This window comes from Penicillium angulare (assembly GCF_028827245.1).
Source record: "Penicillium angulare strain IBT 27051 chromosome Unknown utg000003l_segment0_segment0, whole genome shotgun sequence".
NCBI lineage: Eukaryota > Fungi > Ascomycota > Eurotiomycetes > Eurotiales > Aspergillaceae > Penicillium > Penicillium angulare.
In genome coordinates, this window is record NW_026623162.1 from 3,348,849 (window position 1) to 3,373,198 (window position 24,350).

The 24,350-nt window shown below is 46.0% G+C and overlaps 9 protein-coding genes across 9 annotated transcripts; 5 read left to right on the top strand and 4 right to left on the bottom strand.

The window, feature by feature from the left end:
- Nucleotides 1-1,122: 1,122 nt before the first annotated feature.
- On the bottom strand, nucleotides 1,123-2,187 carry N7478_003394 (Bax Inhibitor family protein; the record flags this gene model as incomplete). Its single annotated transcript, XM_056919608.1, has 2 exons — nucleotides 1,123-1,606; nucleotides 1,664-2,187. 2 exons carry the CDS (start codon nucleotides 2,185-2,187, stop codon nucleotides 1,123-1,125), a joined length of 1,008 nt encoding a protein of 335 aa, XP_056782766.1.
- A 212-nt stretch (nucleotides 2,188-2,399) lies between these two features.
- On the top strand, nucleotides 2,400-3,144 carry N7478_003395 (EKC/KEOPS complex subunit CGI121/TPRKB; the record flags this gene model as incomplete). The annotated part of the gene is made up of 3 exons (XM_056919609.1): nucleotides 2,400-2,558; nucleotides 2,635-2,757; nucleotides 2,821-3,144. The coding sequence occupies 3 exons, from the start codon at nucleotides 2,400-2,402 to the stop codon at nucleotides 3,142-3,144; spliced, it is 606 nt and encodes a 201-aa protein (XP_056782767.1).
- Nucleotides 3,145-4,252: 1,108 nt separating this feature from the next.
- Nucleotides 4,253-6,218, top strand: slx4 (the record flags this gene model as incomplete). The annotated part of the gene is made up of 2 exons (XM_056919610.1): nucleotides 4,253-4,921; nucleotides 4,989-6,218. The coding sequence occupies 2 exons, from the start codon at nucleotides 4,253-4,255 to the stop codon at nucleotides 6,216-6,218; spliced, it is 1,899 nt and encodes a 632-aa protein (XP_056782768.1).
- Nucleotides 6,219-7,191: 973 nt separating this feature from the next.
- Nucleotides 7,192-7,965, bottom strand: N7478_003397 (uncharacterized protein; the record flags this gene model as incomplete). Its single annotated transcript, XM_056919611.1, has 2 exons — nucleotides 7,192-7,620; nucleotides 7,684-7,965. The coding sequence occupies 2 exons, from the start codon at nucleotides 7,963-7,965 to the stop codon at nucleotides 7,192-7,194; spliced, it is 711 nt and encodes a 236-aa protein (XP_056782769.1).
- A 1,360-nt stretch (nucleotides 7,966-9,325) lies between these two features.
- Nucleotides 9,326-12,153, bottom strand: N7478_003398 (uncharacterized protein; the record flags this gene model as incomplete). The annotated part of the gene is made up of 2 exons (XM_056919612.1): nucleotides 9,326-9,670; nucleotides 9,724-12,153. The coding sequence occupies 2 exons, from the start codon at nucleotides 12,151-12,153 to the stop codon at nucleotides 9,326-9,328; spliced, it is 2,775 nt and encodes a 924-aa protein (XP_056782770.1).
- A 1,340-nt stretch (nucleotides 12,154-13,493) lies between these two features.
- Nucleotides 13,494-14,206, bottom strand: N7478_003399 (uncharacterized protein; the record flags this gene model as incomplete). Its single annotated transcript, XM_056919613.1, has 2 exons — nucleotides 13,494-13,666; nucleotides 13,741-14,206. The coding sequence occupies 2 exons, from the start codon at nucleotides 14,204-14,206 to the stop codon at nucleotides 13,494-13,496; spliced, it is 639 nt and encodes a 212-aa protein (XP_056782771.1).
- Nucleotides 14,207-14,562: 356 nt separating this feature from the next.
- On the top strand, nucleotides 14,563-15,118 carry N7478_003400 (uncharacterized protein; the record flags this gene model as incomplete). Its single annotated transcript, XM_056919614.1, has 2 exons — nucleotides 14,563-14,565; nucleotides 14,645-15,118. 2 exons carry the CDS (start codon nucleotides 14,563-14,565, stop codon nucleotides 15,116-15,118), a joined length of 477 nt encoding a protein of 158 aa, XP_056782772.1.
- Nucleotides 15,119-15,932: 814 nt separating this feature from the next.
- N7478_003401 (kinesin family protein) lies at nucleotides 15,933-18,999 on the top strand (the record flags this gene model as incomplete). The annotated part of the gene is made up of 2 exons (XM_056919615.1): nucleotides 15,933-16,132; nucleotides 16,203-18,999. The coding sequence occupies 2 exons, from the start codon at nucleotides 15,933-15,935 to the stop codon at nucleotides 18,997-18,999; spliced, it is 2,997 nt and encodes a 998-aa protein (XP_056782773.1).
- Nucleotides 19,000-19,833: 834 nt separating this feature from the next.
- N7478_003402 (peptide-methionine-S-sulfoxide reductase) lies at nucleotides 19,834-20,565 on the top strand (the record flags this gene model as incomplete). The annotated part of the gene is made up of 3 exons (XM_056919616.1): nucleotides 19,834-20,005; nucleotides 20,129-20,447; nucleotides 20,532-20,565. The coding sequence occupies 3 exons, from the start codon at nucleotides 19,834-19,836 to the stop codon at nucleotides 20,563-20,565; spliced, it is 525 nt and encodes a 174-aa protein (XP_056782774.1).
- Nucleotides 20,566-24,350: the final 3,785 nt, after the last annotated feature.

Consider the following 24,350-nt stretch of genomic DNA (forward strand, 5'->3'; position numbering starts at 1 on the left):
GGTTTAGCGTGTTTTCTACTAGAACCACAATCGGCTCTGCAACCATGTTGAGAGATGCTCTCCTGACTTGTATTTATTTAAGAAAATGGCAAGGCAAGTTGTCCATTTATTTGAATTTGAATCTTTCTTCAAGATCAATCCATCCGACTCATTCTGTATGGACCTAAATGGGAATGGAGAGGGCAAACGATGTTGTATAAGAACAAAGTTCCAGATTAGACACAAAGTGTACGGTTAGATTGAAGGTAAGGATACCATGGAGCTGATATTCAATCATTTCGAGGATTGCCCACACGAAGAGAGAGTTATGCAGTTCCGCAGGTCGAATACTGCATCAAGTCACGAGCTGTTGCCATGATTCTTCTCACGTACCGAAATACCAAGTCGAAAATTTGGCATCAAATTAGGACCAGGCTCAACTTGCTTGATATTGCAGGTTTCAACTGGGCACAAGATCAAGAACAAATGGTAAAGGGCAATATTCACGTCAAGTTCGGAAGACATCTTATCTATCAGAATGGGGTAGCCAGGCTGCAAAAATAACATCCATTGAGAAGTAGGCATCTTGTTTGGACCTGAGAGTGCCATCGTTAATGAAGGGTATGGAGCGACGACTCAACTCAAAGGCGTCTGTTCAGCTTTGCATGCAGGGGATTTGGTATGTACAAGAGCATCTAATGACCAGGGGCATGACAATCTTATGTACATAGTTTAGTCCGAAGCTATTGGAGGCCTAATATTCAGATTTCTTAAATATTAAATCACTACCGGGAGATTGTGACTGATTTTGGGGGACTCAATTCGAAATAATTTGGAATAACGCTAATGGTCACACGCTCATGGGTAGAGTGGGCTCCGAACTTCGTTGAGTCTAATTTAAAGGACGAGTTTTTTGTCTGCGCAGTGTTCTGATTTTTTTTGGGTATTTCTTTGAAGCAGAAGCTTCTTTAAGGAGTGGAGATTTATCCCCATTTGTTATGTCTTAAATGACAGACCTCCTCATGGAAAGGTGGGAAGGGAATTGAACAAGGAAAGGGAAAAGGAATGCAGTTCGTTAAAAGTACAGGATGCCGAGGAAATTAGGTAGTAGAAGGAAGCGGATGGTCACATCTGGCAAATTGCCTACTTTCGGTTGTTGCCGCGCATGCCCAAAATCTGGACCATACGAACGAAGATGTTAATGAAGTCCAGCTCGAGGCTAACACTCTCGTTGACAACATCACGCTTCATCAGGCCCCGCTGGGACAAGCGAGCGTGGTGCAGGACCTTTTGGACATCATAGAGAGTGAAGCCACCGAAGACAGCCAGACCACCGTACAGCCAAATACGCTCAGACCACATCAATGTGCGGGCAGCAGTGGCGGGGAGAACCATGGGGGCAAGACCAGAGAGAGCGACAAGAGTGACACCAGCGAGGAGCGGACCTCCGAGGTACAAGTACTTCTCTTGCTTGGCGGTTGCACCGACGAAGGCAATTGAGCCCATCAGACCGACGGTGTACATACCGGCACGAGCGAGCAGAGCAGGGTTGTAGAACATTAGAGGGGAGAGAAGCGCAGCCTGTGTGAGGTTGAAGGCAGTCCAAAGACCGTATTTCATAACGTAGCTATTGGGGCATTAGCAAGTGAGCAAGAAGACGTGATTAAATGAGTGGAAAACTTACTTATCCGGGGAGGTGTACATGGTGCCGTACATGGTGCCAATGCTGCCAACCAGACCAACACCGAGGACAGCCCAAGGGCTCATGGTCATCAAACGGACCGACCAACCATTGGTGTGGAGAGCGCGAGCAGCGATAGCAATAATACCAAGACCAAGACCAGTGTGCATGAAAGTTTCATTCAGGAAGCTTCGCTCGTAATCGGGCATGCCACCATCTTCGCGAGTTTCACGGTTGAAGATGAAGTTGGTAGCAAGGACGGTACCACCAATGATGGCGGCGCCGTAAGCCAGCTTCTGGCCCATGTTGCCACTTTGGCTGTTGAAGGTCTGCTGCATGTAGGTGCGACGGAAGGCATTTTGGAAGTTCTGGCGGGACTTGGCGAAGACGGAGGAAGTGCTCAGTGGCTTAGCGGCCTGGGTAGACTTGATAGGGGAGTTGTAAATGAAGCGAGCAGTGTTAGAAAGCCTGGGAACTTGCTTTAGTGCCGAAGAGACGGCGAATGGCCGCCGAAGAAAGAAAGCCATGGCGACGGTAATTGTCGAGAGTGGGTTTGAAGTTGAGGGGAATGCTTCTCCAAATATAGCCGGGAATGATATCAGCATGATTACTCACTGCCGGATGACCGGCTTCTCTTAAGTCCGAAGCTTCCAGAATTGTCATGTGACATCGAACAATTGCCCACCATATCCAGGTGGGGTGTGGCTTGCACTTACAGACGTTATATGAGCTTTTTACCATGGCATCATTACTAGAGACAATCAAGCTTCCTCATCTTCCGGCCGATCTTCCAGTCCATGTGGCTCTTTACCGGAATGTAGAAAATTCAGCCTTTTTGCGTGAGCAGCTTCTTGGTGGGAACACTGAATTTGAGTACGCCTTGGTTGATGCAAGCATGGTACGTGTATAAACCTTTTAGAGTTCAATTGTTGAAGAATAATCATTCTCATACATATATTTTATAAATGAAATAGGTTTTATCGCGAGACCATGCTCTCACGGCAATCTTCAGGGCTTTGAATGATTATTTGAACAATCGTCTCAAGTCTCGCAACGTGCACTCGGAGATAGTGTTCTCCTTTAGTTCAGCCAACAATGTGAGCAGCACAGCCCTTCTGGTCTTTCATAGCCTCATTGGAACAGAAAACTAACTGTCTTAGATCGCTGACTCATTTCGCAAATTCGGCATTGCCGACTCCACCAAGGACTTGTTGGTGGTGAAAGTCTCCGTATCGCCGGAGATAACCCATGACTCCATTGCCGCACATCTGGAAAGTTCTATCGAAGGAACCCCTGTGCCTTTCGACAACCAGGCAATTGCCGAGATCTCTGACATAACCAAGATTAAGAAGGCATATAAACTTGGGGCATTGCCTTCACCTAGCACAAGGACTGATGCTGAAAAATCCAATAGCACATTCGACGATGTCAAGCGCCGACTTGAACTGTCACTTCTAGGCGCCATTGCTCTTCGTGGATCATGAATGTCATTTTCAGCAAATGTATATCTTCAATTTTCCTGAGAGACTCGAGCGGTCGGGTCTATGGCTGAGGCTGGCCACCATATTGAACCCCCAGAAGTGATAATCCAACAATACCGGCAATTCAGCACATGGGAAGCAGTAACTAGGGCACAGTCATGCCCTGGCTAATTGATTTCCTTGATTCGCTCGGTTTGCCGAGGACCCTTTTCATTTGAAAGAAATAGTTTTCAATATTCTTCATGAGGAATTGTTTCCTGGGATTTTCTGCCATTGGCAGCCTCGCGAATACCGAAGTTTCAAAAATCCGTTATGGAATTGCAGGCTTATTGCACATGTGGGGTCTCATGACTCCAAAGGTTTAACGAATATGGGCTCAACCCCTGCCTTGAATTGCAAGGAAGTACCTCAGACTATGCATTCATGCTGAAGGTTAACATTGTTTCCCAGCGAGGGTCGGAGCAAAGCTTCATCAAAGATTCTATAGATCGGCCAGGTGGTTTACTAGCGAAAGATACATAATACCATGACTTCAACTTCCAATGCTATTTTCAAGAAATCTATGTTTACCCAAGATTGAAATGGCCATGTAGCAACCCTTTAAAAATAAAAGCTGTAGACTACCAGGTCAGTCAACGTACCTATGTTCCTATTTGATCATTGGGTCGGAATCCCGAAATTCCAAAGGGAATCTTGAAAAACGCGTCGAATATCAAAACCCATACGAAATTGCTTAGGTACGATATCCAGTATGTGATACCTTCTATCTTGAAATATATTGAGGAAGATCATAATTACGATTATACGCAGATGCAGATACCATGCGTTGCCCGGACCGACTTGTTGTCATCCCAGAACGGCAATCGCGCCGATCTTTGTAATCACCTTATCGCCCGACCTACATCATCGCATCTTGCATTTCAATGGTACTTGACCCGCTAATTAGCAGGAAAGTTAGCCTTCACAATTCGCTCAGCTGAAACCATAGCAGTTCTTTTAATTATTGTTTTATGAGTGGTGAGTATCTTACATACCGACCTATATGATCATCATCGAGCTTTGGTTGAACACGCGCGATTCATAACAATACCTCGACGCGCGCATCTCAACAATGGCGAGCGCTGCAGAAGCAATTGTTTTGTCCTCTTCCCCAATTGCCTCGACACATAACATTACGAAGTCATCAGATAATTCCGACCATCTCCCATGTATATCGCAACGAAATGCAACGCCACCACCTTTACCATCGCCTCAACCATCTCCCTCGAAGCAGCCCTGTCCCACGCGGTCTAAATTTTTCGCCCAGCCAGATGCGACCGATGCAGCGCTGAAGAAGAAGCGACAACCTGCGAAAAAGGCCACAGCAACCAAGAAAAGCGGAACGCGGACGAGCAAAAAGGCCAAGGAACCGGAATCAGGAACTATAACACTGGCTGGCAAAGTCATCAAGGCAAATGGTGATTCTCAGGCGAAGAAAGGGAAGAAGTCAGATGAGAAGTTAAGCACTTTGGATCCGTCCGAGCCTGAAGTATCTCATTCTTCGAAGCCTTCAGCTGATAATGAAGACCTACAGCTGGATGAGGCAATAGCAAGACGCCGTCACTGGACGCCTCCAAGGGAAACATCTCAAAACGCCATTGTCGCGGAGGATGAGTCTAAAAGCCAAGAGCCTAGGTCATTTGGCAAACTTTTATCCGACTATAATTATCCTGGTCTTGCTTCGGAATCGGCTAGCTTCAGTATGGATGACAACGGCCCAACAAAAAGAAGAAAAATCGAGGTATGTGATCAAGTACCTTGGCATCTATGTTTATATTTCAAAGATGAAAGGAGCTGATATCACTTAGCTTGTGGATTCTGCATTGCAATCTATGATGACTGGAAAACCAACTACAGAAAAGCCACCACCTTCTACCAAGCGAGCGAAAAAGCCTAAAAGGTTCACAACATTGACCGCTAGAATGACTGCCCAATATACTTCCAACGAAGTGACAGACACCGAATCAGTGGAAGACACTGTGCCAGAGATCAGTAAAGCAAAATCTCGACAAAAGAAAAAGGCCAAATCAGCGTCTACAGAACCTGCATTTGTTGTTCTATCCCCCGAAGCTGCAGCAAAAGCTCTGGATGACCAGGATTTGGTCTTTGGCAGCTGCAGCCAGCTTGAAAGAGAAAATTCTCCGCAGGCATCAACTGTCCATACATCAGAAGTCATGCTATCTGGCAGGCAAGCTCCAGGTCTTGGAACACCGTCACGCTTGGGATCTTCCGTGGTTAGCACAAAAAACCTATGGGGAGTTGCAGCTCGTGACATCGACGGATCTTTGATTCAAGCAGAGAAAAGGGACTTCGGCGACTTGGCAAAGCCCTCTAAAAAACCCCAAACAAAACAAAAAGATCTTAATCCTGTCTCTGAGTCCGTTACAATTGAGCATTTGCCACTTCAAACAAAGGCACAGGCTTCAGCTGAGAAGATCCCAACGGAAGTGACCAGTAGCCAAGGCCCTTCTATGCCGCAGTATACTGGGTTTACTGATGCCGAGCTTTCAAAGCATATTACGTCTTTTGGATTCAAGGCAGTGAGAGGTCGCAAGAAGATGATTGAGCTTCTTCAAAAATGTTGGGAGTCAAAGCACGGAAGTAGGAAGCCTGCTCAGACATCCGAGCAAATCACAGCATCCAAGCCCAATCCCAAGCCTAAGCCCAAGCCTAAAGCCCAGGCCAAAGCAAAACCCAAACGCACAGAAAAAGAAGAATCTCAAACTATTGTATCATCTGCATCAGTACATACATCTGCTGAAGTGACAACAACCAAGCAGAAAAGCCTACCAAACATATTCACTCAGATTACGAAGGCTGTGCGGGCACAGCCATCAATTAGCAGTCGGAAGCATGCAACATGGCATGAGAAGATCCTCACGTACGACCCTATCATTCTTGAAGATATTACAGCATGGCTAAATGTTGAAGGATTCGGCCTTGTTGATGAAGATAGAGAAGTTAGCTCCCTTGATGTGAGAACCTGGTGCGAGAGTCATGGGATCTGTTGCTGTTGGAAACAGAATGCAAGCTGGTGATATCGTTGACACCGCCTACCCACTTCCTTGCCCGGTCCACCTCATCCATTTTGATTTTACAATCAGAAAAACATCCTCGTTTCTAGTCGTACTGGATTGTAGTAAATTATAAGTGGGTTTTGGACCGCGGTAGCTGAGAGTAGCCTCAAAAAGACACAGATTGATTGGGTTTTCCAAATAAACTGTTTGGAGAAATATGATATCCCGTGTCCTCTCGGCATGGGTGGGATATAAATCAATATGATCAACATTTTTCAAAAAAATGGTTCAAGGTAAAATGATTCATGGTGTTGCACCCCGTGTAGATCTCAGGAGGATTGATTTGATTGCTGAAGAAGATAGCTTGAGCATCACTGGGCGATGACCGGGGGCATTCTATTTTGATTTTTTCCAGAAGTGACCACGGATTGAGATGTTAGAGACAGACCAAGTAGATGCCCATTACGAATACTACGACTTTAATCCCGCAGTTATCAATATATTAAAAGCAACATGACATTTTCTTAAAAGTACCGCAAAAACCGTCGAAAGCTCTTTCGCCAAAACAAAAGAACAATTGTAGAAGCCAAGGTCCATCAGATCACCAAAAAGAACAACCCAGCATGATAGAGGTGGGACTTTGTACGAAAAGCCCCGAAGATTTTCTAATTTCCAAACTTTCAAATCCAAAAAGACATAATAAGTAAGAATAGAAACAAAAAATCAAATGAAAATGGTATTGCTTCGAGTGGAGGACAGACAGGAGCGCAGACGACCGCCATCGAAAGGGCACGAGATTCCAAGATTCAACGCCAACGCACAGAAGAAAGCGTTCCAGGGCTGTATGGGGAGACAAGACCGCTTATTTCAAATTTGAAGTGAAAATCGCAGGTATTCATACCCCCTGGGTTGATAAAGTCCTCGTATTGATTATGGAAATCATTGGACATCTTGCAATGGGCGAATCGAGCTAGCTCAGATCCGAAAAAGGAGCTTAGGCCAAGAAAGCATGATCATAAAGCATTGATGGGTCAGATACTATGTTCATTCCCCCCATGCTCGGATTGCCGAAGGGAGTGGTCTGAGTGAATCCATCATGGTGAGTATCAGGATAAGACGCCCTATCTCTATTGTGTTGGAGTAACTCGTTCTGGTACTGTTCATTTGTTTTCGTCAAAAAGTCTATTCGATCATCGCGATTCGATATCTCCTTTTCGTACGCTTGAATCTTCTGACTGAGTTCCCGATAAACCTCCTTCAATTTCTGTTCGAGGTCGTCGACTTGGGATTTCAAAATGGCGGGCTCGCCACGAACGGATGTCACGTTGAGAACACGATCAGTGACAAAACAAGGTATTTTTGCTTCCCAACATCCTATACAGGAACTTTCATTGGGATTAATCTCGCAGCGGGATTTCTTCATCTAAATGTGTGGAACAATTAGTACCTGTTGATGTAATATTACCGGGACGAAAGTCGAACTCACCCTACATCTATCACAAGCATGTCTGGACCGGTTTGTGATTCTCTGCCTTTTGACCTGCTCTTCTCTGACCATCTCTGACCATTCAGGCTCCGGCTCATGACGACCGCGACGGCGCTTTTTCCCTTTATTCTCACAGGGCGACTCATGGATAGAGTTGGGGGGATATGCTTCTTTCTGATCGGGGCCATCTTCTAGATTGAGAGAGGAAGATTTGATGGTTTTCATTGGAAAAGTTATGGGAAACTCCTGTGCGAGAGCTTGAATAAAGCTTTCTTCTGCCATACTGACCATGTGGAAGTCGTTTGATGGCGAACAGGCGTGAGGAGGACGGTGTCAAGTTAAGAAGGAAAGATTCGCAGAAGGTTTGATAAATCTAGACAATGATAGATCTGAAGAGATATTTATGAATCAGAGGTATGATTCAACTTCACTTTAAAAAAGTATCTATATTCTTCTGTTGCTGAATAGGTGACAATTGGTGGGGTTTTCGGAGTTGGTGGTGGGCATATAGGAAAAAGAGGCTATGGTGGGTTTTATAAATGTCCAGAATGCAATAGAGCACCTACCCTGTTAAGATGCCTGAAAGTTCAGTAGTCCACCGTGACAGAACAGGAATCATCACTAAGGCTCTATGTGAGCTGAGTCCTGAGGTGGCTAAACTAGGGATGGGGCACCTAGATGAAGATATCTAATATAGTATTTTAGTGAAGCTGGCAGAAACTCATATTAGGTGTGAGCCTTTATATTCCAGAGTTGTGACTTTTCTTTTATTTTTTTATAGAGCCAGTTTATTGACGTGGAAAATAGAAGAAACAACTTAGACAATGAACATGAACATGAATGAAAATCATAAAGAAAGCGTGGTGCATGCTTATATGGCGTGAATTCCAAAGATGAAGACATCGACTGTCTCGGCCAATATATGGCAAAGTCTGGGGGTCATGTTTTATATCAAAAGCAGAGAGTGCATGGATATAGTCCCCATGGGCCTCAGGCTCTTAAAGTCGAAAGTTATGCGGCCCTTCAAGTTGACATAGATGAACTTCTCTCTTGACACAGCTCGATAATCTAAATGAAATTCTTGAGGCGTAGATACTCGATATCAGGATATTTAGAGTACACACCCCGTAAACCCAACCAAATGAAAAAAGGCAATAGGAAAGAAAAATTAGAAAAGAAAAGACAAGGGGGGCAAAGCTGTTGACACAGGCAGCATTAACTTCGTAAATGGCATACCATATCCGCAAGAAATTAAATATAAGTATCAAATGCGTTCAGTCTTGGAACTCCAGCCATGCTCGACCAGCTTAAGAGCCAAAGAAATGTGAAGTCAAATCACAACCCCTTACCCCAGAGGCAAAATACACAATAGCCCAAATCCGGAGCCCAGTCTATATGGGCCGAAGCCGACAAATGAATGTAAACAAAAGAAATGTGACCCAAAAAGCCTAACACCCAAATCATGAGAAGCCGTCAACAAGTCAAGATGAAAATAAACCCAAGGATATGTGAAGAAATCAAATAATTAAATAGATCGCGTTGGTATTATTGCAGGTCCACGTGACCTCATTGTTCAAGGTGGTCGTGTTCATTGCCATCGTTGGATTGTATGGCATCGAACTTGGTCTGAGTTTGTACCTGCCTATCGAAAAACTCTTGTATTTGAAGCGACAATTTGGAAGTCAACGCGCGGCTGATAGCGCATTGCACCGCCGTCTTCAAGCCAAGGAAGAAGGTTCTTACATTGGCTGACATCGAAGGACTCCAGTTGGTGACAACCTTCAGCAACGGCTTCCACACCTACCCCAGTGACACGAACGCAGCCACGCACGGATAGATGTTGGAGGGAAAGTAGATGCAGACCAATGCTACGAAGAGAGGGATCTGAAATCGCAGATCCACAGAAAGACATGTTAAGGTGCTTCAACTGTGAGCACTGGAGTGCAAGAACTTCGGTCGCGGTATCGGATAACGCACAACAAAACGACTGATCAAGATGTTAATTATAGTTTAGTTGAGTTTATGAGTGGAATATCTTACCAAGTCCAATTCTTGAAGCTGCTTGGCAGCGTTGGTCAGATGTACTATGGCATTGTCGGTCAAATAGGTGCAGTCAGCCAAGCAAAGTCGGCGGAGGTTGGTGAATCGTGCATTACCCCAGTATTGAAAGCCCTGGTCGGTGATAGTAGTACAGCGCGTCAGATCCATTTCTTCGATTCGACTGGCTGCATGTGATGCGATGTGGTGCATGGAACGGTCTGTCACATGTTTACAATAGGAAAGCGTGAGCTTTTTCAATTGAGGACAGCCATACACCAGACTGTCTGCAGTCTGAAAAGTAGGCTTGATGGTTGCACTTTTGCCTTCGGTCGGTTTCTGGCTTTCCGGTATAACCCATCCAATTATACGGGCCATCAGAGTATCGCCGACCTTTCGGCAGTTGCTCAAGTCGACCTCCTGCAGGCCTGTGGCTTTACTTGACATCTCTAAGATCGCTGAAGCGGTCACATCCCAGACGCTTTTCATCTTCCACGTTTTTGAGTTAGGGGCACAAGTGCTCACAAGTGCATTGAAACCCTCGTCGGTGATATGGAAGCAGTTGTTGATGTTCACAGATCGTGGTCGATCACCAACAAACGGACAAATGACCTTCACTAGAACTTCATCCGTGACCTTGCGATTGTAAACACTCAAGTCTAGATCTCGGGCGATTTTCCCAGACTTTTTCAGAATTTCAGTCCAATGAGATGACACAGCACGAAGCCGAAGGAGATGATGTAGTTCCAGAAATTGAAAGATATTCTGCAAAATACTATCTGGGAGTATTCCATAGTGAGCATCAATGGATGGACGTGGAGCTTTTTGCGATTTTGAGAGCCCGGCAGTCTCTGGGAGCGCAACTATCGATGAAGTAGCAGATCTTGGCTCCGAAGGTGATTGTCGCTGAAATTCCCCAGACATTTCTTCTGGGGCTAATGGGGCCACTGAGCCACGTCGGCTTCGAAGTCGAACTTTATCTAACCCAAGGCTCAAATAAGGGTCGGGATCCGATGGGCGTGCTAAAGGATGCTCCTGGTCCTCGCCCGATACGGATTGATGAGGACCATCCAGTTCAGTTTCCGTCAATGTCAACAAAGGCATGGACTTCCTCCGAGATGAGGTTATTTTGACTCGGTCATCAATATTTAAGTCGCCCATTGGAGACTGCTCGTCTGTGGCATCTGCCATAACCACATCACCATCAGAAGCCGCCTGCAACCTTTCTTGGGCAGTGCGCTCTACCTGCTCCCGAATGTCTTTAGGGCACATCTCCCAAAATTTTGAGAGCACATCCCCGCTCAGCATAAGACATTCGACTAATGTAACCGAGCGGACGGTTGCTGTTCTTCGCGGTGCTAAATCAAGACTCACCACCTCTCCAAAATACTGACCCTGCTTCAGTCTAGCTTTAACTTCGATACCGGAGTGATTAACTCCATTAGGCTTGCCATTTGGTTGGTTGTGTGTTTCGCGTTTTTCGGTTATTACCTCTACTTCACCACGAACAATGAAATAGAGTTCACGACCTTGGGTATCTTGCCGGATAATGTCGGTGAATGGAGGGAAGGAGGATGGCTGGGCATTCAACCCTAAAAAGTGAAGGATATCGGCAGGCAATCCAGAGAATAGAGGAAGTTCTTTGAGCAATAAACGAACATTCACTAGTCCATTGGCGAGGGCACTGGCCGCATCGCGGCGCCCCGGGCTCGGTGATTTCCGCTTTTTATGCACGGACTTGACACTGAGATCTTCATCCTCTGCAAGAATGAGATCCTTGGAAAAGCTTTCCCGCAATCTTTTGGAGCCTCTCCGCACTGGACTGGGACTAGCGTCATCGTCTATTACTGGTGCTGAAGTCTCCTTCTTTTTCTTTTCTAGGATCATCAATCGCTCTTGCGCTTCTTCCATGATTGCGCGCTCAACTTCAGGGAAGCGCGGCAATATGTTTCGAAAGTCGTCCTTAGAGAGCACGACCAGCATGCATCGGGTGCGAGCAATAATCGTCGCGGTGCGCGGTCGGTCCATCAACACACCAATCTCACCAAAGAAAGCTCCCGGCTTTAACTCAGCGTATATACTTTCTCCGTCGCGTGATGTGACCGATACTGCACCGCGAACTAGCCAATAAATCGCTTTCGCATCGTCACCCTCTGTGAGAATATAATCGTTCGGGGCGTGCAGTTGTGGGCGCAGGTGTTGGCCGACTTCGATCAAGAAGGATTCGGGTGTGGCTTGGAAGAGAGGAAATGACCGTAGGCGATCGACAAGCTCTAACGGTAGCGCTTTTATGTGGGAAGAAGCTAAGGGCGAGGGGCGCACCGGTCGGTTCGGATTCAGGACAGAGTCAAAGGAATGGATGAGGGACAGGTTATCGGACATGGGAGAGACACCTTTGGTCGGGCCCCCGCTAGCCCTACCATGGCGACGCATAGTTGATCACAAATATAAATGTTGAGATGAAGGTCTGATTTTTTGGCAGACAGGCATACGGGACCCCGGAGCGAGGAGCATCAATAAAACGATGACGTCGACGAAGGCAGCGCAGATTTCAAGCTGGTCTTCGGCATGCTCTCCACGCCCAATGGGATGGATTGAGCGCTAGCAGATAGACATCAGCAGATGTAGCAGTTGGTGAGGTTGGTGGGGGAAAGGTGAAGGAATCAAAGATGGTAGAAGGTTAACGGGGGGTCTCTTCAGGCGAAAAAGGTGGGGGGAAAGAGCGACTCAGCGACGTCAAATGCGGTTGAGCTCCACCGATCATCTGGAAACCTTCGGAAACTCTATGGGAACCCGCTGTCGGAGAGATCCACTATTTTCTTCTGCTATGACTATTATATGAGTCCCACAAAATCAGTCTCAGCTTTCAATATTTGTATCTGTATACGATTGTTCATCTCAGGCTTAGTGGGGGCGGCACCAAGCGGTCAATTGTGTTCGGATCGTCGCATTGTTTCGGTGCCTGCAGAGAAGATCCTTGCGCCCCAGCAGTTCGTGCCAGAAAATTTGCTCTATCTGCATGAGACATCGTTCTAATGAGACTTCAACTATGCTGATTAAGATTTCTTTTCTTTCGCTTTAAAGCTATGTCATTGTATTATAGCTATATGTCATGGAATATCTCAAAGAACAACCTTGATTTTTTGCCTAGAGCAGTCATTGCCCAATCCGGATAATCCGCACACATACTATTGGGAAGCAGCTATAAGCCTGAGTCCCCTTGTCAATTGGCAAGGTTTTATACATTCATGGATATCGAACTAGCTATTCAATACCGGTATTAGATAATGAAAATATTTTCAGACAGAATTGACGGTGGTCTGACTGCATTAGTCTCAGATCATGCAGCAAGTCCTGGAGTCAGGTATACATTTTTAGTCACGTGCACAAATATTTTGCAAGAGGAGATCAATTGCATGGTATAACATAAGAGGGTAAAAGGGTATCAAACGGGCATAGATAATACAGGGAGGAGGAGTTGGATGATTTAAAGGAGTAAGTCGTGTGACTGAGACTCCCCATTCTGTCTGTCCAATCAAAAGCATGATTTTCAGGCGCTTTGGCCAAATGTCTTAGCCGTAGTCTTTGTTCCTATCATGGCAAAAACCTGGCAATCTCAGACCATACCTGACTGAAGTTTGAGGTAGAGAAGTGCCATTGGTGGCCGGTAGAGATGCGACGTAGCCATTAGGGCCGCCGACAAAGAACATCGTTTAGACAGACATAAGCCTTCTATGGTAAAATGACGGCGGTTCGTGAGGGAGAAGAAAACATCATACAGAGCTCTCCTCTTTGAATTTATCTTGGCGCTTCCCTGCAAAAAAGTCTAGGTATTTTGGGCGGTTTCCTTTCATGGTCTCCAATGCGTCCTGCAGTAGACCGTAGCCCAAGCTTAACTTCAAGCCAAGCTTTGCTGTGCGCGCCGCAGTATAAACATCATGACAAGCTGGAGAGGATAGAGAAAATTAGTTGAAATGGTCTTGTTAGGCGGAGGCAAGAATATCCGACTATTATCCATACCTAGTAAACTGTAGATGCCAGAAAATGATAAGCCAGCGATGACTGTTGAAATGAAGTCTCGCTCATCATGACGAGCATAGTCGACTGTCTCCTCAAATAGGGAAAACGCAAGGGCCCCAGTGCCCAGTCTGAGGCCCATCTTTGCTCCATCCTTCGCTCCGCCGACGATAGAGATGTAGTTCTTAGTCTTGTGGTACTGGAACCAGCCGGTTGACGAGGTGGGAAATCGATGTGCGTTTTCTGCCCGAAACACGAGACCTGCTCTTCTGCTTCCATGTACATATCCTAAAGCTAAGCCAGTCATAATTGCCGACGTTGTGGTGTACGGTATGCGTTTTTCGACATCGATACCTAGCCGGGGCGGGCTGTCGGATTCGAAGAGCTTGTGCCAATAGACCAATTTAAGGAAGAGCGAGTGCTCTCGAGCAGACTCAACAGCCTCGGGGGTGACTGGTTGGGGTTCCATTGTGAAAGTGCTGTTGTACTGTTTTAGAGACTGACGATCGAGGTGAAGATGAGCCAGGTAGGCGCGGCGATGGCCTGGTTCGACGGAGAAGGGAAGAAAGCGATGCGATTTACGGAATGGGGCCCGTAGATTGAAAAGGAGCAGAGACGATGCGGTGAAAGCGATATTATACTATCCAAAATGAATGTTCTTTGTTGCGCTTCTCACCTCAATTCCGTGGCGAAGAAGTCGGCACAAGACTTTCGGAGTCGGGAGCTTCTCTCCGCCTCCGCCGCGACTCCGCTAAATCGATTACGCCTGGCACTTTCAGCATAGCAGCAACGGCGCCCTCATTCTATCCCTACAACCCATCTAAAATGGTGAGTTTCGGATTAAATTGCTTACATCTCAAGTATAAAGAACGACCGAAGTAAGCTAATCATATCTTACCTCATACAGCCACCAAAACGAGCAACATCAACCTCCAGATCATCGACTGTCCTCTTCAAAAAGCACAAGATCACTGTCCTACTTTCCCTCCAACCCAATGAGCCCCTCACAGCAGTCAAAGAAAAATTACACGATGCCTTGAAATCGCGGGAGCTTCGCGAAATCAATGGCGATCAAGTCCCCGAGGACTCTAGTTGCATCGAGTTTGGTTTGCCCGTTGATCGAAATGACCTCGAAAAAGGATGGACACCACTGGCCGACCATACATCAGTTGATCAGAATGGGGATGTTCCTCAAACGAGTACAGGGATAGCCGACCAGACTGCTCAAGCAGCTGGATTAACGAATGGGCACCCAGTCGCATTTCGTTTCAGGAAGTCAGGCGAAGTCAAAGACGACGAGCTCGAGAGAGATCTCAATCACGAAGATCCAGGATGGGACGTAGTTATCCCATCTTTTGAGGACGAGGACGAGGAATATTGATTGGATTAGGATTGTCTTTTTGAGAGCTTAACGAAAACGAAGCCGGAAAATGAGGGTCAGTGGCGTTGACAGAAGGAGGGCTTGCTTGATATTATTCGTTGCATGGCGTTTCGGTATTTTGTACAGTACATCTACTACTGTTGCTTGAATGAGGGTTAAGCCATGACAGCTGTTGCTCTTGATCTGCTTTTCATGGTAATAACTAGGAAAGATATTGTAAAAACAACTACGAGTAGCTGGGCTGGGACATGCTTTGTCCAGGGCAGGAAATATGTCAACTCTCTTTCAAATTAGAGTATAGAGGGTCCTGGGGCACTCTAGATTGTAGACATTAAGCATTCATGAGATCTTACCCGATAATCTTTCTATTATTAGCTTGTCCAAGTGAGCTATCACACTTTGCCCCCACAAGATTGGACCTGAAACAGATACGTGCGTGGATAACAAGAGCTGTAGTGCGTGGTCGTAATATGAAACAGTTTTATAGACCAATGCTGTAGTGCTACGAGTCCAAATGCCACGCTATAGACAAGCTAATCGGCACTATCAAACGGTTGCCGGGAGCAACCAGGAGGGGACAACAAGTCCCTCCTATCAACAAATGAAATCGCTTCCAGGAGACTCTCGGAGAATACTGCATCCCATAAACCCCATACAACATTAGATCCACACATTCTTCACCCTTTCATTGTTAACTCTCGACAACCCACAACCCCAACTTTAGGCCTTGCCGAACGCAGGTCGCGATACGGCTTCGACATACCGGCCCCGCAGCAGCGCGACGTGCAGGCGGCTTTCGACCCTATCTTCCACCATGGCCGCCTCCGATGGCGCCTCTTCAATCACGGTCGCGGTCCGCGTACGACCTTTTACAATCCGAGAAGCAGCTCAAATAACCAAGACCGATGATGGCCCTCTTTTCCTTGGCGACGGATCGCTAGCAGGTGTCCCTGCACCAAAGTTGAACCAAAAGGGAATTCGATCCATTGTGAAGGTGATCGACGATCGATGTTTGTATGTATCAAGCTTGAACGATCGACTATTAGCTCAGGACAGCTTTCCCCGCTGACTTTCATTCTACCAGAGTGTTTGACCCTCCCGAAGACAACCCGGTCCAGAAGTTTTCCAGGAGCGTGGTGCCCAATGGCAAGCGCGTCAAGGATCAGACCTTCGCCTTCGATCGTATCTTCGACCAAAATGCCTCCCAAGGTGAGGTTTACGAGTCAACTACTCGCGGCCTTCTCGATAGCGTTCTCGACGGCTACAATGCGACAGTCTTTGCATACGGTGCCACGGGTTGTGGAAAGACCCATACCATTACAGGAACTTCCCAGCAGCCTGGAATTATTTTCTTGACCATGCAAGAGCTTTTCGAGCGAATCGATGAGCGATCAAGCGAGAAGTCAACCGAGATCTCTCTGTCCTACCTAGAAATTTACAACGAAACTATTCGCGATCTTCTCGTTCCACCAGGTGCAAAGGGTGGTCTTATGCTTCGTGAAGATGCGAACCAGTCAGTCTCTGTGCCTGGATTGTCAAGCCACCACCCACAAAATGTTCAGGAAGTCATGGATATGATTATGCGTGGCAATGAATGCCGTACCATGTCTCCGACTGAGGCCAATGCGACCTCGTCTCGATCTCACGCCGTCCTCCAAATCAACGTGGCTCAGAAGGATAGGAATGCCGATGTGAATGAGCCTCATACTATGGCAACTCTGAGTATCATCGATCTTGCGGGAAGTGAACGAGCAAGTGCTACGAAGAACCGAGGCGAGCGCCTCCTTGAAGGTGCTAATATCAACAAGTCCCTCCTGGCCCTAGGTAGCTGCATTAATGCACTCTGTGACCCTCGGAAGCGAAATCATATCCCTTACCGAAATTCGAAGCTTACTCGACTTCTGAAGTTTGCTCTCGGCGGAAATTGCAAAACTGTCATGATCGTTTGCGTTAGTCCATCAAGTCAGCACTTCGACGAGACTCAGAACACGCTACGCTACGCCAACCGTGCAAAGAATATCCAGACCAAGGTTACCCGAAATGTGTTCAATGTCAACCGCCACGTTAAAGACTTTTTGGTCAAGATTGACGAACAAATGAAGCTCATCAATGAACTCAAGGCGCAACAGAAGGACCAAGAGACTGTGGCGTTCGTAAAATTCAAGAAACAAAATGAGAAGAAAGACGCAGTTATGCGTGAAGGTGTTGCTCGTATCCGCAATGCATACGAACATGCTCAGCCAGAGAGACAGGAGAAGACCAATAATATGCTTAAGTTAAGACAGATCAGCCGCAGGATCGGTATTCTCTCGTCTTGGATCGCAGCCTTTGACACGGTCTGTGCCGCTCGCGAAGACGGCGAGGGCATCGCAAACTTGTGGGCAATTCGCAAGTCCGCACAAGGTATCCTTATCGAGTTGGAGGGCAGCCGACACCACTATCATCAACGACTATCTAAAAGTACATGGGACCGAGCGATGATTTCGGCTGTTGAAAACGCGACCAAACAGCTGCAGGATTTCGATATTAGTGACGCTAGCGATTACGCCAATTTGGACAGAGAAGCCGAGCTTCTCAGATCAAATGCAGAGCGCGAGGCCTTGTCTGCAGTAGTGGAACAGGACAAAGCTGGCGAAGCTGGTGCTGTGCAGCTTCTTCTTCAGGCACAATTCGAATTGATGTCCTCCATTGAAGACATAATGCAACTCAATGCAACCGAGGCTATTCAAAAAGGGCGTGTTATTCTTGGCAAGATGTTGGAAGAATGTTCGAATGCGGCATCCAACCTTGTAAAGTCTGATGGCAGCTTGTCTGCCATGCCTGCTAGCCCAGTCAAACCAGCTAGTCCGGCAAAGCCTAAGAAGAGGTTCAGCATGGTCAGCATGCCGCCACCGATGAAGAGCCTCCAACCATCTGTTCAAATTGCACATGTTGCTCCGCCATCCCCCATAAAGGGTTCGCCCCGTCGCCGCAAGGCCGCCGCTGGTCGTAAAAGTGTTAGCTTTTCACCAAAGAAGTCACAAGCTAAATCAACTAAGCGGTCAGTTCGTTGGAAGGATGATGAGGAAGACGCTCCCTTGACCGAGTTCCAAAACACACCCCAAAAGGACGACTCTTTTGATGAGTTCAGCTCCGAAGAGACTTCCGAACCCGTCTTACCACGATCGTCGTCTCCTATTCCACGAAACATCCCTCGGGTCGTTAGCCCATCGGGGATTTCTTCTCCTGTCCCAGCATCCGGCGATTCAATGCTCAGTGTTCAGAAGAACAACAGTCGGTTCAAGGCTGGATTTCTTTCCAAGAGAGCTGGAAGCTCACCTCTAGCACCTCCCCCTACCGCGTCTCTTCCACTTTCTGATACTGGAAACTCCCCCCTTCGTGATATTGAGGGCAGCAGCTTCCTCAATCGTGCCTCGTCGGAACGACCTTCTCGTATCGCCGTGCGCAGCCCGAGTGGAAATTTCTCGAGCAGCCCAGTCGCCGATAGTAAATCAGAAAGCAATGACAACTGGAAGTCTGAGAAGGACGAGGCGATCAAAATTAATTCCGCCATGCGTCGTATCTCCAGTGGACATTTCGGACCAACTGCCAACTCTCTACGCGTCCACCGTCGACGCAGCCCCAGCTCTAACACATACGGTAGCTCGCCGAGCGAGAACAATATGTTCACCGCATCGCAGGCTCGTCGTATGGTAAAAAGTGAGCGAGAGGTAGAAACTAAGCCTAGAGTCTTCAGCCCTCACACGCTACCAGTGATGAAGAATACAGGTCGACGTACTACCTTGGGAGGAGATATCCGACCTCGACATGCCAGTCTTTCCAGCAGAGATGCCATGCGACTGAGTGCCATGGCAACTCCACAAGTCGATCGCTCGTCATGATAGACATCCAGTGTATCGCGGTAGATATCTGATGCTCTCTATCTTGATTCCTTTTCTTTTTTGCTTTTTGCCTTTTCTGGTGACTATGATGGAGTTGGATATGGGTTTGGCGCACAAGATACCACTTTCTCCCCTTTTTTCTCCCAGTTCTTCTTCTCGGTGTACTACTGCCATGGGTTGATCTCATACTTGTTTTATCGATTTTTCTATCTTCTTTCTCTCGTGTCGTTTGACTACGTCTAGCCCGCTGGTGGATTTGCGTCTGTCGCATTTTTTTCTTTACTTGTCATATTCTTTCTTCGAAAGTGTACATTAACGACTTTGAACCGTCCTTTTTTCTGTTACTCAAATTATACTTGTCCAGTATAACGCAATTGCCACCATATAATCTTCCGTAAGTAGAGATGTCTAGTGTGTCGGGTAAATCTTGACACCTTGAAACCCCGGACATCGTCGTCAACTGGTTGGTGTTTGCGTTGCTTTGTCAGAACTCGCATGACGCCACTGCGCAACAGCTTTAGCTCAAGTTGAATCATAGTAATCCTTCTTGAAATTCCTCCTCAAGCCCTTACAATTACTCTGTCATTTTCTGACAAGCTGGCGATCCCGCTTATGAGCCCCCACCGCACTTTTGTTTCCCTCTAAAAAGTGTCAGAACCCGCCTCGCGTCAACTTCTAATCTCCTTCCCCACTTCCGGCACTCGTTCTCCACTAGAATTTCTGCAGATGACTTTCGCCGCCCCGATCGCTTCGACATTATTTTCACGACTCGCCCGTCCCTTCTCCAAAAGCGCTCCGATTCTCTCTCTTACCCCGGAATCCCAATCGCGCAACATGTCCACCACAGAAAAAGCCACCGTCGGAGCCGGCTGCTTCTGGGGCGTCGAGCATCTATACCGCAAGAACTTCGGAAACGGCAAGGGTTTGCTGGATGCGAAGGTTGGATATTCTGGAGGACAGACCTCTGATCCAAACTACCGAGCTGTTTGCTCTGGCTCTACTGGCCGTAAGTTCTATTGACTACTCGTGCCAAAGCTTCGGTCTTTTTCTGGAGATCTCGCGCCGCGCTATAATATACTTCTGCTTTTACGTGGAGAACGTTCGCTAATATCTTTTTTCTTTCTTTTAGACGCCGAAGCCCTCCAAGTCACCTTCGATCCCTCCATTGTGTCTTACCGCCAGCTACTTGAGTTCTTCTATCGTATGCACGACGCTTCAACTCCTAACCGCCAAGGTCCGGATGTTGGTACTCAGTACCGTAGTGTGATCTACACACATGGCGCGGAGCAACAGAGCATTGCGGAGGAGATTACTAAGAAGGTTAGCGAGCAGTGGTATAAGAAACCTGTTTCCACTGAGGTTGCGCCCGCCGGTCAGTGGTGGAATGCCGAAGAATATCACCAGTTGTACTTGAACAAGAACCCTGCTGGCTATGAGTGCCCTGCACAGTATGTGTTCTCCGTCTCTATTCCCGGAGAGGTTTCATTTGTCTTCTTTTTTGAGATATCAGTACTAACGCAACATTTTACTAGCTTTGTGCGCGACTTCCCTCCTCTTTCGGATTGACTAGGTGCACCGAAAATATAACGAACTTATTTGATTTAATTGCATTGTTTGCTATTATGTTTTTGGAGAACCCCCGAGTTCAAATCTAGGGTACACCACATGAATATTTGAACTTCTTGGTTCACGAATCCATTCTTTGACCCATAGATGGTCTGAATTGGCATCATTCTCAATCGAGAGTTGAAATCTATCTCTACATACATTTGATTTTGTCATGGAATGAATCATTTCTATTTCTATCAATTATTGGTTGAAAACCGAGAATAAATATCGGAGACAATCATAGGCCTTGTCTGCCTTTCTCATTGTATATGTGCATCTCTCAATTTCCAGCGCCAACGCATTCTCGAGTGTTAGATCTATTGATAGAGGATCTTCTTTCAGGAGAATCTTTTTTAATATGGATCTTCAAATATATCGAATAGCTGGACAGTAAAAATCCAAGTATCTACCCAGAGATCAAGCACTTGTCTTCTAACGAGCTTCATCTCGACTTGGTGAGAGCTTTGCCTTCTAGGGGCCATAAAAGGGGCCATTTGCCTGCACTCGCAACTTCCGAAGACCACATCTCCCAACCATCAATATATCGGTATATCATATTTGGAGTTCCCATTTATCTATTTTACAACATCTTGATTTGGAATTCAATCCTCGAATGTATGCCCGTTCCAATATCAAACTATACAGCGCCATGGCTTGGAACACAGACCTTGACACAAATCCTTTCGTGCCAACGAACTTTTCCACGTCCAACTTTTGCCATTGGTCACCGCATGAGGAACTCTTTCTCTATATTACTCTCTCCAAGCTCCTTTGAATTTGAAAGCGGAAGAATTTCAGCTCGAGTTTCTCGTGTCGGCACTCTGATATTAAAATGCATGCGTGATGGCGGATGGTAACTCTTTGACTTATAAAATGCATTATATGATCCTAGTTACACTACTATCATTGTTTCAGCCTCTCGTTTACTTGAAAAATACCCTAGTACGGATTTCGAACGTCAAGTTGGGGTGGTATCATCACTTTTGGTTCTGGCGAGAGGATTCCGTGCTGTTTACACGATTGGGAGTACCATTTAGATATTTCGCATATCTGGCACAATTCCATAGAAGTTAAATGCCATGCACTTGATTATTGTTGTAGCGATTATTGTGTATTGCGGGAACAATCTCTATCTGAAGAGCATAGCCCTAGGAATCTTATTGGGGAAGGCGATAGGAAATGAGACAAGATAGAGAACATTGAGATTGGTGAGACATGTTTTAAGGAGTTTTCTTCTTCTTTTCTCCATTTTAAGCTACCTTGTTTCTTGTTTCATCTTTCGTGTTTCTAGAATATTTCCAATTCTAGTAAACCATGGTGATATATGGCGGACTACATGAAAGATTGTGCTTTTCCGTTTAGGAATATCAGAAACTCCTACGTTTTTTGATCCAGTCGATGGTCTGAATTAAAATTTGTCTGAATTGAAGGTCAAATAATATACGGTAATATGATTTATCTAGTGAGACAAAATTATCCTCATTCAAGAATTATTTCTATCAAAACAAAGATTTGGGCACGAATCAAGCCGTTGTGGCATGGTGTACCTCTTCCATTGATAGAGACATTGATTGTCTCAATTTTTAATCAGCAAATCATGTAAGTCAAATCTGCAGTACTGAAAAACGTGGCGAATTAGCTTATTTCATCGGAAATATCTTTGGATGGAGCTTCATAGCTTCAGGTTCGGGGTCCAAGACGTCAAAGAGCTGGGCAGGAATGCTTCAAAGAGCTAGCCAGCAACAAGATCTTACCTTCAGATGAGCTTCAAGCCCACTCAAAATGATGAAAAAGACTATTTCCCAGCTATTCAATTCCAGAAGATCACAACTCTCTTCTTCCATCAAACCATCACTCCCAATCTCGTTACCTTGTAATATCGTAGCTTACTATTCTTGAACAACCATTTTTCAACTTAAAACTTAAGCAACACAAGCCAAAGCACCTTAGATCCTACCAACCAATTTAAGGGGCGGATACCCCTTACCGAAGCCAGCTTGTCGTTCTAGACACTGGTGCGGGTCATCGTAAGTACAAGCACAAGAACCTATTCTTAGATATTACACCCTATGAAGTACAACTCACCAAGTACATTACTAAAGGAAAAGGTACTGTAAGATTAAGATACAAGACTGTGAACGGCTAGCTCGATCTCGATTTTCCCAATACTTATAAGGTTCCTAAGAAGTCCTACAGCTGCGATACAACTATATCATTTTCCGTGTTTGTAAAAGCCTTCGGTACACATTTCCAACAAATTAATAACTCGACCAATTTCAGCGTCACAATTGGCTCGGATACATTGATAGTCTACTTGAACAGGACTTACTATCTACTACTTCCTCATAAGACCGATTGCAACTACCATACATAAGGTAATGGTCATAGCAATACTCATTCACAGTAAAAGTCTTCGCCACTCTGAGGTTTGCCTTGGAAATCAGTGAGAGACTAAGTAGACAATGTTGAGACTGATTGGATTTTTTTATTTTCAGTAAAGATGATGAGCATTCTAGGATCGAATTTGGGAGGGATGTGATGCGAGTTCAGGATGCAACTTAGGCCAGATTGAAGATTTTCTGTTGTTCCCTGTTTTTCTTGTTTTATTGGAGTTTTGTTGAGGTTTTTGTTTCTGCATTGATTTAATTGAAATTTACTGTTTGTTTTGAGTATCTCTTGCTCGGTTTGTCTCTGTGCCTTTTAGTAGTAGGTGAATCAATTGAACCTATTTGCACACTCGTCTCTCATTCCAAGTGATATTGTCGATCATATTGGTACAACTTGCATTGACCAAGTATTTCGCTCCTAGCCCATCTTGTAGCTACCAGGATAGGTAGTTGCATACAAGGGTAGCCGTGATTCGCTAGGTGGAATTTTCTGATGATGACTAGGACAGCAACGACTTATACTCTCGCATAGCTACTATCATATCATTCGTCATAAATCATGCTAGGAGAATATCCAAGCTCACAGCATACTGACCTCAACTGGAATGACAACGTCAAACAAGGTCGGAGGTATTCGTCTACGTATGGGTAGTAGAGCTCCTTATCAAGATCGCGCTAACCTCAATAGAAGCGAGAGAACTGGAGATTTGAGTACGGGATAATTACGATAAGAAATCCTCCCAAAACCCACACGGGCAGTGCTACGCGCCAAAAGTCCTTGGTACCTGGGGCCAAGACCAAGCCGTAGCACAATTTCTCCCCAGATAGATTCCTTCGCACTGTTGTGTTTCCTCAAGGCACCGCTATCCACTTCCCCCTTACGGAGGACATATGTAATGACACATTCCTGGGCTGGCAATAAACATTAAACTTGGAAGTAGGTCACAACAGATCAACATGGTGCCTCAGCCACTATCATCACATTTTTTCTAGAAGAATATCTGGGGTTGCTGAGAAGAGCAAATGCATGGGAGATGGGTTGTACTTCGTATTAGTCTCGTATTGTGGTATTTTGATTTTCGCCCCTGACTTCCTCGTGCGTAGTGTGATCAACACTCTAGCTCCCCCCGGAGCTCCGTGTGGGTGCGCAGCACCGTTCAACGAGTGGTGGGAACGAGCGCATAAGGTTACCCCGACACTGGATCGACAGTTCCTCCTCGTTCCTGTGCAGAATTGGGATGTCAGGACGAGTAGATCTTTATTGACTGCTACCCTGGTCTAGTGTTTTTATTCCAGAGGTCATTCAGTACGTATTATTGGGGAAATATGATCCATTGAAGCCAAGAACCTTGGACG